At 38.3% G+C, this 16998-nt stretch overlaps 1 protein-coding gene across 4 annotated transcripts in view; it reads right to left on the reverse strand.

Moving 5' to 3' along the window:
• Positions 1 to 16998, reverse strand: part of rbl2 (retinoblastoma-like 2 (p130)) — a 133945-nt gene that overhangs the window by 3017 nt on the left and 113930 nt on the right. For all 4 annotated transcript variants that reach the window (XM_063066876.1, XM_063066875.1, XM_063066877.1 and 1 more), the window contains 3 exons: positions 4367 to 4469; positions 3723 to 3937; positions 253 to 417 (listed from right to left, as the gene is read on the reverse strand). In XM_063066876.1, coding sequence (XP_062922946.1) covers positions 253 to 417; positions 3723 to 3937; positions 4367 to 4469 — 483 coding nt within the window. The remainder of the gene's footprint in view (positions 1 to 252; positions 418 to 3722; positions 3938 to 4366; positions 4470 to 16998) is intronic.

The following is a 16998-nucleotide window of genomic DNA, read 5'->3' on the forward strand; positions in this document are numbered from 1 at the left end:
CACATTGCACAATCTATAGCTAATCAGTAGATGAGTGCTTAATCTGAAGATATCTTTAGTACCATCAGGCAAGTTCGGGTAACAGCGATCAAGCAGAGCCAAATTATCCACGAGTCTATTCTTTTAAGCAGAACTCCTAAGCTCAGTATTTAAATACTGCTCCAATATTTAAAATAATTTGTGGTTTGTGTTTGACGCTGGCAGAGGTAGATGTGTAGCTAGTTAAACATTTATTTAAGGATTGTGACTCACCTTTGAAGGACTTCTACTGAAGCAATAAAACATCTTTTCTCGTGGTGAAGGGGAACCTCCATTCTTGTGCGGTGAAATGTAAATGGAGTGATGTTGAGAGAGCAGGACTCTGCGTGGTGATCCTGTCCTTACAGATGGGAAGGGAGATAATGGAGGAGCTTCGTTCTGTGTAAACAAACGGGTTCTTCAAATTCAGAGCCAAATTTATATACACAAGCAGTAATACTAGTGTTAAATACTACAGCATATTCCAGGATTTCATCTATAATTTATAAAAACTTTCAACATTTTAACCATTGACGTAACATGAAACAAGTTTTATTCCAAAAATAGTACTTTGCAAACTGGTAGGCCTGTTACTTGTTAATTTAAGTCGCTGTGATTAATAACTCTGATTTGTTTTTTTTAAGTTGCTTAGTATTTCTATCAGAACCTAACTGTTCCCAGCTAATAACATAATTTGAAATTCCATTTTCACCCAATGAATGTTAAAATCAGTTTACACTGCACAGTATCAGCGGTTAAAATCTACATATTTCTTGCGTACAGCAGTAGATTATAACTGTTGCTAACCACTTAAAGCTACTTTCTCTGTATCATGTGACACCTTAAAAATTGCTTGCTTTAATGTGCAGTACAAAATAGAAGCCGAGATAAATTATCTATCTTCCAAAATGTGAAATAGAATAAGTCACCTGGACTAAATGGACAACATCCCAGGGCTCTGAAAGTGGCTGAAGAGATTGTGGAGGCACTAGGAGTGATCTTTCAATAACTTACTAGATTCTGGAAAATCACAAATGTCATTCCATTTTTGAAGAGGCGAAGGACGTAGAAGAAATGAAATTGTATGCCAGTTACTTGACTTTCGTGAACGGGAAAAGGTTGGAGTCCATTATTAGGGCTGAAGTTTTGGGTACTTGGAAGCACATTGTGTTAGTCTGAAGTCAGAATGGTTTTCCTAAGGGGAAATCTTGCCTGGCAAATCTGTTGGAATCCTTTGTGGAAATAACAGGCAGGCTAGGCAAAGGAGAGGCAGTGGATGTTTGCTCGGTTCTTCAAAACACTTTTGAGAAAGTGCTTCACAGGACGCAGCTAAACAAGAGAAAAGCTGGTGGTATTACAGGGGAGATACTAGCATGGATGGAAGATGTTCTTTGCCTTCTGCTACAGGACAGAATAAAGGAGGCTTTTCTGGTTGGCTGCTGGTGACTATTGGTGTTCCATAGGGGTAGGGGTTGGCGTTGTGTCTGCTGCTTTTGGCGTTACATACTGATGATCTAGATGACAAATGATGGTTTTGTGGCCATGTTTGCAGATAATGTGACAGGTGGAGGGACAAATGTTGAGAAAGCAGGAAGTCTGCAGAAGAACTTGGATAGATTAGGATAATGGGCAATGAAGGGATATATGGAATTCAAGGTAGAGAATATGGTCGTGCACTTTAGTAGAAGGAATAAAGGTGGAGACTATTTTCTAAACAAGCAGCAAATTCAGAAATCAAAAGTGCAAAGGGACTTGGGAGTACTAGTGCTGGATTTCCTCAACGGTTAACTTAGAAGTTGAGTTAGTAGTAAGGAAGGGAAATGCAATGTTAGCATTCTTTTCAAAAGGATTAGAATATAAAAGCAAGGATGTAATGCTGATGTTTTATAAGGCATTGCTCAGACCACATTTGGAGTATTGTGAACAGTTTTGGACTTCCTATCTGAGAATGGATGTGCTGGCATTATAAACCACCTCTGGACCCTTTCCAAGAATGTATACTGGGAATAAACAGGTTAATGCTTGAGGATTGTTTGATGGCTCTGGGCTTGTACTCACTGGAGTTTAGAAGAATGAGACCAGATCTTATTTAAAATCTACCAAATATTGAAAGACCTAGATAGAATTGACATGCAGAGGATGTTTCCAATGGTGGGGGAATCTAGGACCAGAGGGCACAGCCACAAGGACGTCAATTTAGAAAAGAGATGAGGAATTTTTTGGTGTTCTGAGGGTAGTGAATCTGGAATTCATGGCCAAGATTACTATGGAGGTGAAATCATGGATATTTTTATTTTCTTTATAGAGATACAGTGTGGAACAAGCACTTCCACCCCAACCCATCTATTTAACACTAGCCTAATCACAGGACAATTTACAATGACCAATTAACCTACTAATCATACATCTTTGGTCCATGTGAGGAAATCGGAGCACCTGGAGGAAACCTATGCATTCATGGGGGGAAAACATAGAAACTCCTTTCAGATGCCAATGGAATTAAACTCCAAACTCTGGAATGCCCCAAGCTTTGCTCCTTTAACTCACAGGTTCCCAACCTTTTTTTATGCCATGGACCAGTACCATTAAGCAAGGGGTCTGTGGAGCCCAGGATGGGAATTTCTGCATTAACTCCTAGAATTTGGGTTTGGTTCCAATCTGTCCTGAGGGACTGGATAACTACTTAGTGAACAGCTTCAGCCCAAGCCTAATCTTGGTCAAGCCCATAGTGTAATTGCAATAATCTCCAAATTTTGTTGTCATCAGCCACTTTGTTTACATACACTAGATTGTATGTCTGAATCAAAAAATTAAAGGACACCTGTTGTGAAATAAGAATTTACAGCTGTACTAGTAGGGCGTGCATTGGCGAAAAATGTTGTCCTGCACCATAATTAAATATTAGAATATTAGTAATTTGTAGTTCTTTCCCTTTAATGTACCAAGTATTTAAAATATTTTTTTATTAGGCGAGAGAGAAAATGTTCCAAACTGTTTTCTTACAAAACCCTTATGTGCTAAATCTGTTCCAAACTGTTAGACCTAGTTGCGTGAACCTCCACCTGGACCACAGCCCTCCATACCCCTCCCATCCCTGAAACTACCCAAAATACTCCTAAATGTTCTCTTAATGTAGTAACTTGAAGACCTAAATTAAGTTATAGTTATTTCTTCTGATACAATAAATACCACACTACAATTTAAACTTAAAACAGCAACAGACAAATCAAGGACAAATGTGTCAATCCAATACATTGATAAACAATGTTGACATACTTTAGCAGCATAAACCAGACCAGAATGACTTCTCAAAGTTCTCATGAAGAAATACACTTCATATGCACGGATACTACCCACAACCATTCATTGTAAAGGTGCATGAAATCTGATGTAATCAAGATGTGTAGTTGTTTGTTTGCAAAATACCTAGTTAATAATGTCATCTTGAGCTAATTGTGCTCCCATTACACATTTAAACTTTGATCATTGCAAAATGCATTAAAATTTCCACTAAGCAACAATAATAGTCAGATTGTTAATTCTGTGTTTCAAGCCTGAATTTCTGATTCCTTTATCAATTCTTAAGATTACTGCTGCCACAGTACTGTGTGATCTACATGAAAAATGCATGTTTTCAATATTATTCACTTCGATATTGTAACATGTTAAATGAAAATCTGCCAATAGTAAAACTGACAATTTACCCCATTCTCCAGGCTTGATGTAGAATACTTCAGTGCAAATGCTTTTACTCTCCGGATGTAAATGTTATTGTAGAATTGAATGAGATCTCCCCGCTCTTCCTCTTCCATATCACTGTTAGCTCCAGCCAGCCGCGTTGGCGTAGGTGGTGCACTACTTGGCTGAGGTACTGGCAGCGTACTGTTGGACCTCATGTTTGGACTAGAGTCTCTACTGTCTACAAGAAAAAGAGGACAACTTACAATTAAGTTAACTGAAAATTTGTATCTTGCATATCACACTAGTAAGAAGCAACTACTGTACATACAAGTTCAAGAAGCAAGAGGAAATATTATACAGATATGAAGTACTTTCCTGTAGGGAGATTGTGGAACTGTTTCTTTATGCTAAGTGTCTGTCCACTTTGTTTCAAAAGAAGCAATTTGTTTAAATAAAGGTTGTACAAGGTAACATAGGAAGAAGTGAACAATGGATAGAGGAATGAGTGAAAAAAACTTAAGCCAAAATATCAGAATATAATTATACAGTCCATTTTTGCACTATTGCACATTAATAATTAGATGCTTCAGGAGAGGCAAACTATTATCAATACTATATAATGTAGTACTATAATTGTTATACCATATAATGTATTAAAAATACTTACTCCTATCTCTGGTTGTCTCTGTTGGTGAACCCTGGCGACCACTACTGTCACTACTGCCAGAAGTTCGTCTTCTTCGAACTTTTAACAATACACTCCTATATATCTGCACAGACATAAATACCATCAGGTACAGAATACTAACAGGAACAATTTTAAAATTACAATTAAAAATGATTCTAGGTTTATTAAATTTCCAATTGCAATGAATGTTAAGGAATATTCTTGCACAAGTCAAAAGAGTCAATTGAGAGGAATGAGGCCCAATTATGTCAAGGATATTTTGATTCAAACATCTTCCACATGAAATGGTCAATACAAACTTTTATTCTTGTTACTCCCAGCAGGTCTAAGGCTTTAATACATACCTGAAGTGGTTCTCCTAATACCTCTCAGATTCATGATTTAAAATGTTCTATTTGTCTGAAAGTGGAACAACTTTGTCCTATATCTTGTGTACAATCCCTTTGTATCAAATCTTTTTTAAAAAAGGATCAGATGAAAGTGCAGGGTGGCATAACAGATGATAACCAGAGCTTATCAGGATACATTTATAAACATCCCTCAAAATCAAGAAGTGGGAAAGATAGTAAAAAGCTAAACTGATGGTTCTCTATCTGAATACCAGCAGCATTCTTAAAACAAATAAGTTCATGCACAAATAGAAAAAAAAAATGGGCTAATGAACTAGGAGCTACAAGCCAATAAGATATAGGAGCAGAATTAGGCCATTCAGCCCATCAGGTCTGCTCCACCATTCCAGCATAGCTTATTTATTATCCCTCTCAAACCCATTCTCCTGTCTTCACCCCACAATCTTTGACTAATCAAGAACCTACGAACCTTTAAATATACCAAGTGCTTGGCCTCCACAGCCACCTGTGGTAATTGAATTCCACTACATAGCCTCTGAAGCCTTGACTAATCAAAAAATATGAACCTTCACTTTAAATATACCAAGTGACAGCCACTTGTGGAGATTGAGTTCTATACTCTGTGACTACAGAAATTCCTCCTCATCTCTCTGTTAAATGGACATCCCTTCTATTCTGAAGCTGTGCCCGCTGGTCATACATGCCTCCACTTGTAGGAAACATCCTCTCCACAACCACTCTACTAAGCCTTTCAATATTCAGTAACTTTCAATGAGATTCTGCCTCATTCTTCTAAAGTCCAGCGAGTACAAGCCCAGAGCCATCAACACAGCATAATTAACCCTTTCGTACCCGGGATAATTCTCATGAACCTCCTCTGGGCCCTCTCCAATGCTAGCACTTCTTTTCCTAAATAAGGGGCACAAACCTGCTCGCAGTACTCCCAAGTGTGATCTGATCAATGCCTTATATCATTGCAATACAGACAAAATGCTAGAGGAATTTAGCATGCCAGGCAGCATCAGAAAAGAGTAAACAGTTAACATTTCAGGCCAAGACCTTCATCAAGACTGGTTATGGAAGCCTGGTTACTGAATGTATTTCAGGCAGAGGATGACAGATTCTTTATAAGTCAGGGCGTGAAAGGTTACGGGGAGGGAATGGGGTTGAAAGGGAAATAGATCAGTCATGATCAAATAGCGGAGTAGACTTGATGGGCCAAATGGCCTAATTCTACTCCAATGTTTTATGGCTTTATGTCTTACAAATTTTCAACATTATATCCTTGCTTTTATATTCTAGTTCTCTTGAAATGAATGCTAACATTGCCTTTGCCTTCCTTATGACTGACTCAACCTGCAAGTCAACTGTTAGGGAATCCTGCAAAGGAACTCCCAAGTCCTTTTGCACCTCTGATTTTTGAATTTTTTCCCCACTTAGAAAACAGTTTACATCTTTATTCCTTCTCAGTTGGCTGGTGGTGTAGTGGTATCCACAGCGAACTTCGAGGCAAGCAGTCCTGGGTTTAAATCCGGCTGGCTCCCTACTTTCCATCTGTGCTGAGTTGAGTATCGAGCTAGCAATTTGGCTTCGTAAAAAACAGACAAAAATGCTCAAGGTTGCCTCCTGATGCACCACAAGGCACAGAAAGAAACAAGTGACTGACTTTATTCCTTCTGTCGAAGTGCACAACCATACACTTTCCTACACCAAAATCCATCTGCCAATTCTTCCTATCTTCATATCGTCAATTCCATCATTCATATCATTGACATATAACATGCAAAGAAGCACCCCAACACCGACCTCTGCAGAATATCACTAGTCAGCAGCAACCAACTAGAAAAGGCCCCCTTTATTCCCATGCTTTGTCTCCTGCCAGTAAGCCATCCATGCTAGTATCTTTCCTGTAATGTCATGAACTCTTATCTTGTTAAGCAGCCTCATTTACAGCAGCTTGTTAAAGAGCTTCTGAAAATCCAAGTAAACAACATCCACTGATTCTCCTTTGTCCATCCTACCTGTTATTCCCTCAAAGAATTCCAACAGATTTTTCAGGGAAGATTTCCCCTTAAGGAGATCATGCTGACTTCGGCCTATTTTATCATGTGCCTCTAAAAGCCCGAAATTTTATCCTTAATAATGGACTCCAACATCTTCCCAACCACGGAAGTCAGGCTAAGTGGCCTCTGATTTCCTTTCTTTTGCCTCCCTCCCTTCTTAAAGGGTAGAGTCACATTTGCAATTTTCCAGTCCTCCAGAACCATTTCAGAATCTAGCGGTTCTTGAAAGATCATTACTAAAGCCTCCACAATCTCTTCAGATAGCTCTTACAGAACCCTAGGGTGTAGTCCATCTGGTCCAGGTGATGTAACTACCTTCAGGCATTTTAGCTTCCCAAGCACCTTCTCCTTCGTAATAGCAATTACACTCAATTCTACTCCCTGGCACTCTCAAATATCTGGCACACTACTAGTGTCTTTCACCATGAAGACTGATGCAAAAGTTCATCTGCTATTTCTTTGTTTCCCCATTATTACCTCTCCAGCATCATTTTCCAGTGGTCTGAGATCTACTCTCACCTCTCTTTCACTCTTTAGATATTTGAAAAAACTTTTGGTATCCTCTTTTATATTATTGGCTAGCTTGCCTTCATATTTCATCTTTTCTCTCCTCATGTCTTTTTAGTTGCCTTCTGTTGGTTTGCAAAAGCTTTTCAGTCCTCTAGCTTCCCAATAATTTTTGTTATACATTATACACCCCCTCTTTTGCTTTTATGCTGTCTTTGATTTCCCTTGCTGACCATGGTTTTGCCATCTTCCTTTTAGAATACTTTTTAATCTTTGGGATATATTTATCCTGTGCTTTCCGAATTGCTTCCTGAAACTCCAGCCACTGCTGTTCTCCCGTCATCCCCACGTGTCCCCTTTCAATAAACGTTTAATTTTTTTTTGCAATTACTAATTATCATTGCATTATCTATTATCTAGGCTATTTTTAGCTGTGAGTCAAAATCAATAAAACTGCACATCCTTGAGATCTGAAGCAAGAACATAAAATGTAGGAAACACTGAGCAGGTCAGACAGTATCTGAAAAGAGAAACAAGAGTTGGCATTTGAAATCGGACACCCTATGTCAGAATTGTTCTGAAGAAACATTAACACGAGGAATTCTGTGTAGGCGAAGGGGGACAAAGGTGAGGCCCTTACTGAGGACAGAGCGTTATGCCTCATTAACTCTGTTTCTCTTTCTTCAGATGCTGATGAGTCTGGTAATTAAATCCAGAATAATTCTCATTTAGAAGAGTCAGACAAATGGAAAGTAGGGATAGCCCAGATAATAAACAAGGAAAAGTCAGTTGAGAGAAAGGATCTTAGCTCAGAAAGTCAAGAAGCAGGACAAGTTTGAAAGGAGTTAAGAAGCAACCAGAGGCAGTTTGTTGGAGTTGCCTATCACAGCCCAGTTAATGCATAAATCAGAAGGCAACAGTAACAAGGTTAAAACAATAATAATGAAGGACTTTAATCTACATTAAAATCAGTGTAAATCTAATAATTGCAATAGTGTTAATGACGAATTCATGGAATGTGACAAAGCAAGGAAAGAATGGGTTGTTCTAAAATCTTGTATGTGATTTCCTTACTGACTGAAATAGAAAGAACTTATCTTGGAGAATAGGGAAAAGACAAAAGAAATTAAACAAAAATTTCTTTCTTCGCGGTAGAAGACACAGAAAACCTTCTATCACTGGTGAGGAATCACAAGTCTACAGCGATTAAGATGAAAGAAATTAGCATAAGTGAAAAAATGAACTGGAAAAGCAAGTGGAACCCAAAAGATGACAAATTCTCCAGGACCTGATAACCCACATCTAGTTTTGAAGGAGATGGTCATGAGATAAGAGATACAATGATTCTCATCTTCTAATTTCAAAATTCTACAAATTCTAGGGCAGCTCCCAGAGACAGAAAGATTGCAAACGTAACCCTATTTAAAAAAAGAGGGTGACAGAAAACAGGGAAATACAGATCAATCAGCCCAAGATCAACACAAAGTAAAAATGCTAGAACCTATTATTAAGGAAATGGTAGCAAGACAGTTAGAAAATAATAATCAACATGGATTTATGCAAAAGGAGATCATATTTGACAAATTTGTTTAAGAGCTTTTTTTTAGGTTGCAGCTCACAAAATAGGTAAAGGGGAATTGGTGGGTATGGTATACAGTGGATTCCAGTTAATTAGGACAGCCTTTTATTTGGCATAACTCTTAAAAACAAAAATTGAGAAAATAGCTGTGATTCCCTTTGTCCATTTGGGACACAATGTTACTTAATTGGGACAGGAGACTTGTCGCAGTTTCTAACTAGCATCTGTCGTGTGCACTTGTGTGGCCATTAAACACTACACCGTGCTTAAGCAAACATCTTTTAATGTCAGTTGCATATGTTTGCCTTCAAAATGCAGTGATTTTTCTCACTGATTTTTGGCAGGAAATAAGCAGTAACACAATTCAGAACTGTGTTACTCACCGCAGTTTCAAGCAACCAGGATTAGAGATGCCAGAAATGGCCAGGAGTGAAAATGAAGCAATTTTACTACTTCAACAAGTTGGGCACTACAAAGAGTTTGAAGGTATCAACAATCATCTTGAATGTTACCGTGAAAATGAAGATTTGAACAATGCAATTGTAAATAGCATTGTATAAAGGCAGTCCATCATCTCCTGTCAGTGTCTGTGGTGATTTTGTTCATTTAGGGTCAATCAGAAGAACACGGCAGCATACAATGGATGAATTCCTCTGTCGATAACTATTCATGAACTAATATACAGTTGTATAGTACAGTACTGGTATTGGTAGTGTTCGAATTTGTTATGTATTTCATTTAAATACATAACTTGTTACTTAGTTAATTTAAAAAAAAATTTTTAATACCTTTTTAACTACTTCCATGAAACTTTGGCTAATTGGGCACCACTTATTTGGGCCAACCAAGAAGTACTGGTCCTGATGTATCCCAATTAACTGGAATGCACTGTATTTGGAATTCCAGAAGGTCCTCAATAAGGTATCTCATAAGGGGTTACTAAATAAAATTAACGTTATGTGTTATGGGGAGGGGGCATGGAATGAATATATTGGCATGGAAATAGATAAATACATTGGCATGGAATGAAGATAAATTAGAGAGCAAAATACAGAGAATAGTGTAAATAAATTATTTTTGGACTTTTCACTAGTGACTAGTGAGCTGCCACAGGAATTGACAACTGGCCTCAGCTGCTCAAAATTTATATTCATGATTTGGATGAGGGTACATATCCAAGTCTGCTGAGTAGTTGGTTACGAGGTAGATGAAGAGATTTCAAGCAGACTAAAGTGAACATATGAAGTCATGAAGAAAGCAGACAGCATCTGGATTTCCTTTGGGAGCCACGGTAGCGTAGTGGATAGCACAACACTATTACAGCTTGGGGTGTTCTGGAGTTCAGGGTTCGATTCCAGCACTGTTGTAACGAGTCTCTGTATGTTTTCCCCAGGTGCTCTGGTTTCCTCCCAACAATTAACCAGGTAACCCAATTACCCAAACCTAATCACAGGACAATTTAAATTGTCCTGTGATTAGGTTTGGCTTAGTTGGGTTTCTGGGGCTACTGGAGTGGCGTAGCTCAAAGGGCCAACTCCACGCTGTATCACTCAACACATAAATTCATTCACTGCAGGAGGATTTACGCAGGGCCATTCAATTTAAATTATATAGGTTTCTGATAAGGCTGCACCTGGGATATTATCTACAGGTATTATCTCCCTACCTAAGGATTGCTGGATCACAAAAGAGGGACTGCAATAAATGTTTATCAGATTAATGCCAAGTATTGGAGACTGGCCTTTTTTGTCTAGAGTTTCCAAGAGGTAATCTAATTGAGACATATAATTCTTACAGGACTTGAGAGGATAGCTGCAGGGACTATGTTTCTTCTATATGCAGGGGTCATAGACTCCAAATAAGGAATCGGCCACCCAAGATTAACAAAAAATAGATCCTCATCTAGACGATAGAAAACCATTCCACAGGCAATGTACATACTCTGTAAAATAGCCAACTACTTATAGAATTCAATGTTTATTTAACTCCAGGGACTTTCACAATGAACCTATTCCTGTGCTCATTCAACACAATACATATATTTTTCCACCGAGATCAAATAGAGGAATCATGAATCGGAACCTGAAGTTATTTTCCCTTCCATCATCTTTGGATACTGAGCCAATATAACTAATGTTACCCCAGCTGAGACTACATAACTTGGTACACGCTAGAGACCTGATTCACACTATATGGTGTATAGGACAATGCACAGTACACATAACCACAGAATCATCATTGTGGCTAACACCATAATGTTGATGCCTAAACACTCCAACTCTCGAAGATTTAGATGAGCTCAAGGAGAACCTATATAAAAGTGACCTTGGTCCGTAACCCAAAGGGAGACAAACTAATAGCCCTGGATGATACAATCAGAGTGAGCAAGGCAAAATTAGCAAAGAAGGAGGGAAGATTAATTCCAATGGGGTATTTCTCATAACAAAATGCCTGAGGGACAATCTTGTCATAAACAACTCCATGCTAGTCAAATGGACAAGCACAAGACCTCAGAGCAACAACCTCCCGCTCCATGACCCCACCAGTGTCTAGGACAGGTACTGAATACCACCTGAACTGCTCCACTTCCTCAATCAATTGGGCCCTAAGATATTGGGGCAAACAAATTGCCACAAGAAGTTCGATGTCCACAGACTCCACAAAAGAAACTCTTCAAAGAGGGTACTTCAGACAACCTCTCACCCACAGAAGAGAACAGAAGCTGCAGAATTTCCATAGTATACAGGTGCTATGAAGACCACAATAAATGACATGTGGAGCAACTTGTGATTTCTCTACCAAGATAATATATGACTGGGTCTACTTCCAGTATCGGAAGCTTCATCATTTCTCAATCAAAAATAAATAACACTATCGATACCTGAAGGCAGAGGCCCACACAGCAAACCTGTGACTTAAAGAAAATAGGGTGGAAAGAATAGAGGAGGCTCAGCAATTCAGCTGACATCCATAACAGCATGGATTGCCCAAATCTCCTCTGGGACGAAACCCAACACTCACCTAACCAAGGGCCAAATTTGGAAGCAAACCAGAGATGATAACTTCACAATCTTCACTCACCCCAAAACTTAACTGTTCCCACACCTATGGACTCACTTTCAAAGACTATTCTTCTCATGTTCTCAATATTTATTGTTTTTTTTATTATTATTATTATTATTTGTTTTATTTTTGTATTTGCACAGTTCGTTGTCTTTTGCACATTGGTTATTTGCTCATCTTGTTGTGTGTGGTCTTTCATTGATTCTATTGTGTTTCTTGTATTTATTGTGGTTGTCTGCAAGAAAATTAATCTCAGGGTTATACAGGATGGACATATATGTACTTTGATACTAAATTTTCTTTGAACTTTGAACTAAACTGATCCATCTTTTCAGGTGAGGTGTTGAGATACAAAGTTCACCAAAAGGAATGACAAGGGTATGAGAGGGCAAAACTATACCTGTTTTCAAGTGGAAATTAACTTCTGAGATGCCAACCACCAGTATATTCCTTACATTATAGTATAAGCTTCAGTAAATCTGTTTTAGTTAGATCTAAAGCACATAATGAACTAACAACTAAAGAATATTAATGTACTGCTAGCATTTTTCAAATACAGGTTGAGTACCCCTTATGCAAAATTCCAAAATGTGAAAGCAATCAGAATACAACTTTTTTTTTTGAGTGCTGACATGTCATCAGAAATGAAAAATTCCACAAGATGCTGGGATGGTTTCCAGGTGATGCACAGGTTTCTGTTCACCACAGACAGTTCTGAGAAGTGACCTCACATATGTAATGAACAGAAGTTAGTGAAAAATAGAAAAACACTGCAAAAAGTGAAGATCTTGATCATGTATCGTCAGTGTCAGAGTGAACATACACCATATAGTGGTATGCTAATCATGAAACAAGCAAAGATCTAACACAATGAACTGAAAATTGAAGGTAATTGTGACTATTCAGCAGGCTGGTTGCAGAAATCTAAAAAGAGGCACAGCATTAAATATTTATACATCTGCTGGTCACGAAAATCTAACACCAGAACAAGTCTATGATGCTGATTGTTTTTATATCTTACATAATGACATCAGAATTTTAAAGTGTCACTGATGAAAATCTAACACTAGAAACAAGTCTACAACAACACTGATTGTTTTTATATTACATAAACCTAAAAAAAATACAAATACAGTGTCCTGTAACCTCTTAATCAAAGCACGGTATCACAGGCGAAATCTGAAAGCCTGCCATTGTTTGTTGTTGTTCAACAGCTGATTCAGGTATTCTCCCGATGCTGCTTTTCTTACCCTGCACACATTATATTTTCATTCTATTAATGGTATGTAATAATTTTACTGTTAAGTACATACATGTGTTGAACCAGTGTAAGACAAAGTCAATTTACTGGTAGCACATAAATTCAGTTAGAAATTATGGCAGTCACAGGCCAACTCATTATATATTCCAAAATTCAAAAAAATCCAAAATCTAAAACGCTTCCAGCCCCAAGCATTTCAGATAAGGAGTACTCAACGTGTATTATTTTTCCAGATGTCAGTCTTTTGTGTTTGTTCGGAGAAATAAAAAGGGCTAAAATAAACCTATTTCCCAAAATGTGAAACTTTAAAATTTCACGTGTTGGAAAACAACCCTCCAAAAAAATTAAATTCACATTGTATTGCATAAAACTCAATGCTCTTTAAATACATATACAAGAAATTCAGCAGGCATATTTAAAGGTTTCTTAACATGATAAGATCATTACATTTTTAGTGAAATTTATGATTCAGAACGATAAAACCAGTGACTGTAAACCCAACTGAAGGCTTATAAAATATGGTTAATAAATCAGCAAAATTACATATCTGTTAAATTCCCAAATGGTAAGTTAATAGAACAATTGGTAAATCATTAATTCCTATGTTAAAATGCCTATTCACTTGCTGAAAATATCTAAGCAAGAGATATATATCAGGTTAGTTAAATATATCCAAACCAAGTCTCCTGCTATTAATAGCTGATAATCATTAAGTTAATATGAATAACAAGCAGACATTATTAAAGAAAGATACCCATTTTTAAAATTTTACTTTCCTTGTTTTATAATTTTTCCCTCCTCAGACTCTTTACAGCCCGCTGCACAAACCCAAATCATCATGATCTATTTAGTTCACTATAACCTGTACTAATCAGTGCTTAGAAAATAATTTAGCTAAAGGCAAAAGATTTCTTACCAACCTGCCGCTTTTTCTGAAATTCCACTGAATTGTGAAATATCATGGATTGGAGAATGCCACTTTGATGTTTATTAGTGACCAAGAAATGGCTATCAGCAAAAAGAATAATTCACTGTCTGGAACGCTTCTCACATTACCAAATAAGATAGACCATAGAACAGGAACAGGCCCTTTGGCCCATGATATCGTGCTGAACTAGTTAAACTAATGACACCTATTCCCTTCTGTCTGCACATGGTCCATATTCTCTGCATGTTCATGATGCTGTCTAAGAGCCTCTTAAGTGCCTCTATTGTATTTGCCTGTAACACTACCACCACCACCTCTAGCAGCACATTTCAGGTACCCACCACTCTTTGTGTAAATAAACTCCCCACACAGTTCTCTTCTGAACTTTCCTCATCTCACCAAGTACATGCCCTCTAGTATTAGGAAGTTCAACCCTGGAAAGAAAAGATACCAGCCGACTACTCCAGCTATGCAACCCATAACTTTATAAACTTCTATCATGTCTCCCTCAGCCTCCAGTGCTCCAGTGAAAACAACCCTAGATTATTCAACTTGCCCATGTAGCACGTATCATCTCATCCATGCAGCATAGAAATATAGAAAACCTGCAGCACAATACAGGCCCTTTGGCCTACAAAGTTGAGCCGAACATGTCCCTACCTTAGAAATTACTAGGCTTACCCATAGCCCTCTATTTTTCTAAGCTCCATGTACCTATCCAAAAGTCTCTTAAAAGACCCTATCATATCCGCCTCCACCACCGTTGCCGGCAGCCCATTCCACACACTCACCACTCTCTGTGTAAAAAAACCTACCCCTGACATCTCCCCTGTACCTACTCCCTTAAACCTGTGCCCTCTTGTGGCAATCATTGTCGCAGCCCTGGGGAAAAAGCCTCTGACTATCCATACGATCAATGCCTCTCATCATCTTATACACCTCTATCAGGTCACCCCTCATCCTCCGTTGCTCCAAGGAGAAAAGGCCATATTCACTCAACTTGTTTTCATAAGGCATGCTCCCCAATCCAAGTAACATCCTTGTAAATCTGCTCTGCACTCTTTCTATGGTTTCCACATCCTTCCTGTAGTGAGGCGAACAGAACTGAGCACAGTACTCCAAGTGCGGTCTGACCAGCGTCCTATATAGCTGCAACATTACCTCTCGGCTCCTAAATTCAATTCCACGATTGATGAAGGCCAATACACTGTATGCCTTCTTAACCACAGAGTCAACCCGTGCAGCTGCTCTGAGTGTCCTATGGACTCGGACCCCAAGATCCCTCTGATCTTCCACACTGCCAAGAGTCTTACCATTAATACTATATTCTGCCATCATATTTGACCTACCAAAATGAACCACTTCACACTTATCTGAGTTGAACTCCATCTGCCACTTTTCAGCCCAGTTTTGCATCCTATCAATGTCCCGCTGTAACCTCTGACAGCCCTCCACACTATCCACAACACCCCCAATCTTTGTGTCATCAGCAAACTTACTAACCCATCCCTCCACTTCCTCATCCAGGTCATTTATAAAAATCACGAAGAGTAAGGGTCCCAGAACAGATCCCTGAGGCATACCACTGGTCACCGTCCTCTATGCAGAATATGACCCGTCTACAACCACTCTTTGCCCTCTGTGGACAAGCCAGTTCTGGATCCACAAAACAATGTCCCCTTGGATTCCATGCCTCCTTACTTTCTCAATAAGCCTTGCATGGGGTACCTTATCAAATGCCTTGCTGAAATCCATATACACTACATCTGGAGCATCCTGGAGGCTAAATAAATGAATACCTGGACAGTGGAAGAAAATTAATATTTGGGGATTCATAAAGCCTTAGATCAAAAGATTATCCAGTCAAGAGTAATTTTACCATGGAAGCAAGGATACAGTAGTAAAATTGGTAAACTCGTGAAACTCAGGGTATTGCCATGATTTGATGATAATCAATATGAATATGGAAGAAGTTAGTCATATAATTCTTCCATCCATGTATTAACTTTACATTTCTAATGAAAAAAATTAGAAAAACTAAAAAGAAGCCAATTTAGATCAAATTAACGAGTACAAGGGCAATTAATCTGGAACTCATGAGTGGTAAATTGTGCCTCACGAATCTGGGTTTTTAACGTATGCTGCAGAATTATTGGATAAAGATCATGGTGGCATTATCCAGGATATAGCATAATTGTTATAATACTAGTGCAGATCGAAACATGTCCTTGAAAATCTTTCTCTTTAACCAAGTTCTTGATCATCTTTACTGAACCTGATTTTTCTGGCTTGGTTTTATATTCTGTTCAATAGATTGCTGTTAAGGTAAAGGACCTCGAGGCATTTTACTCTTAAACACAAAATGAATTCAGCTCCAAAACATGCTAACAAATGTATTCATTTTAGGGCTACCAACAGTAAATGATGGTGGTGCATATACGAGGGGTGATTGATAAGTTTGTAGCTTAAGGTAGAAGGAGGTGAGTTATACAGCTCTTGTTACATGCACGTGAAGGTCAACTCTTTGAGTGATTATGCAGAAAATCTGGTTAATAACTCATGTTCTTCTACCTTAAGCCACGAACTTATCAATTACCCCTGCTGTGGACCACTTCTGGAGGTCCAAGACGCCGACTTCTACAAAGAAGGGATCCGTATGCTCCACGACCACTGGAAGTGGTCACACAAGTGTGTAAATGTAGGAAAAATAAATGTGCTAGGTTTTCTAAAATTGACTCCTTCTACCTTAGGCCACGAACTTATCAATCACCCCTCGTATACTACATTCTCTGTTATCTAACAAATCTAAAGAGTAAATGACCACTAAATAGAGTTAAATTATCTTTCTCCAAGAATAGAT

This window comes from Mobula hypostoma, chromosome 14 (genome assembly GCF_963921235.1).
Source record: "Mobula hypostoma chromosome 14, sMobHyp1.1, whole genome shotgun sequence".
Taxonomy (NCBI): domain Eukaryota; kingdom Metazoa; phylum Chordata; class Chondrichthyes; order Myliobatiformes; family Myliobatidae; genus Mobula; species Mobula hypostoma.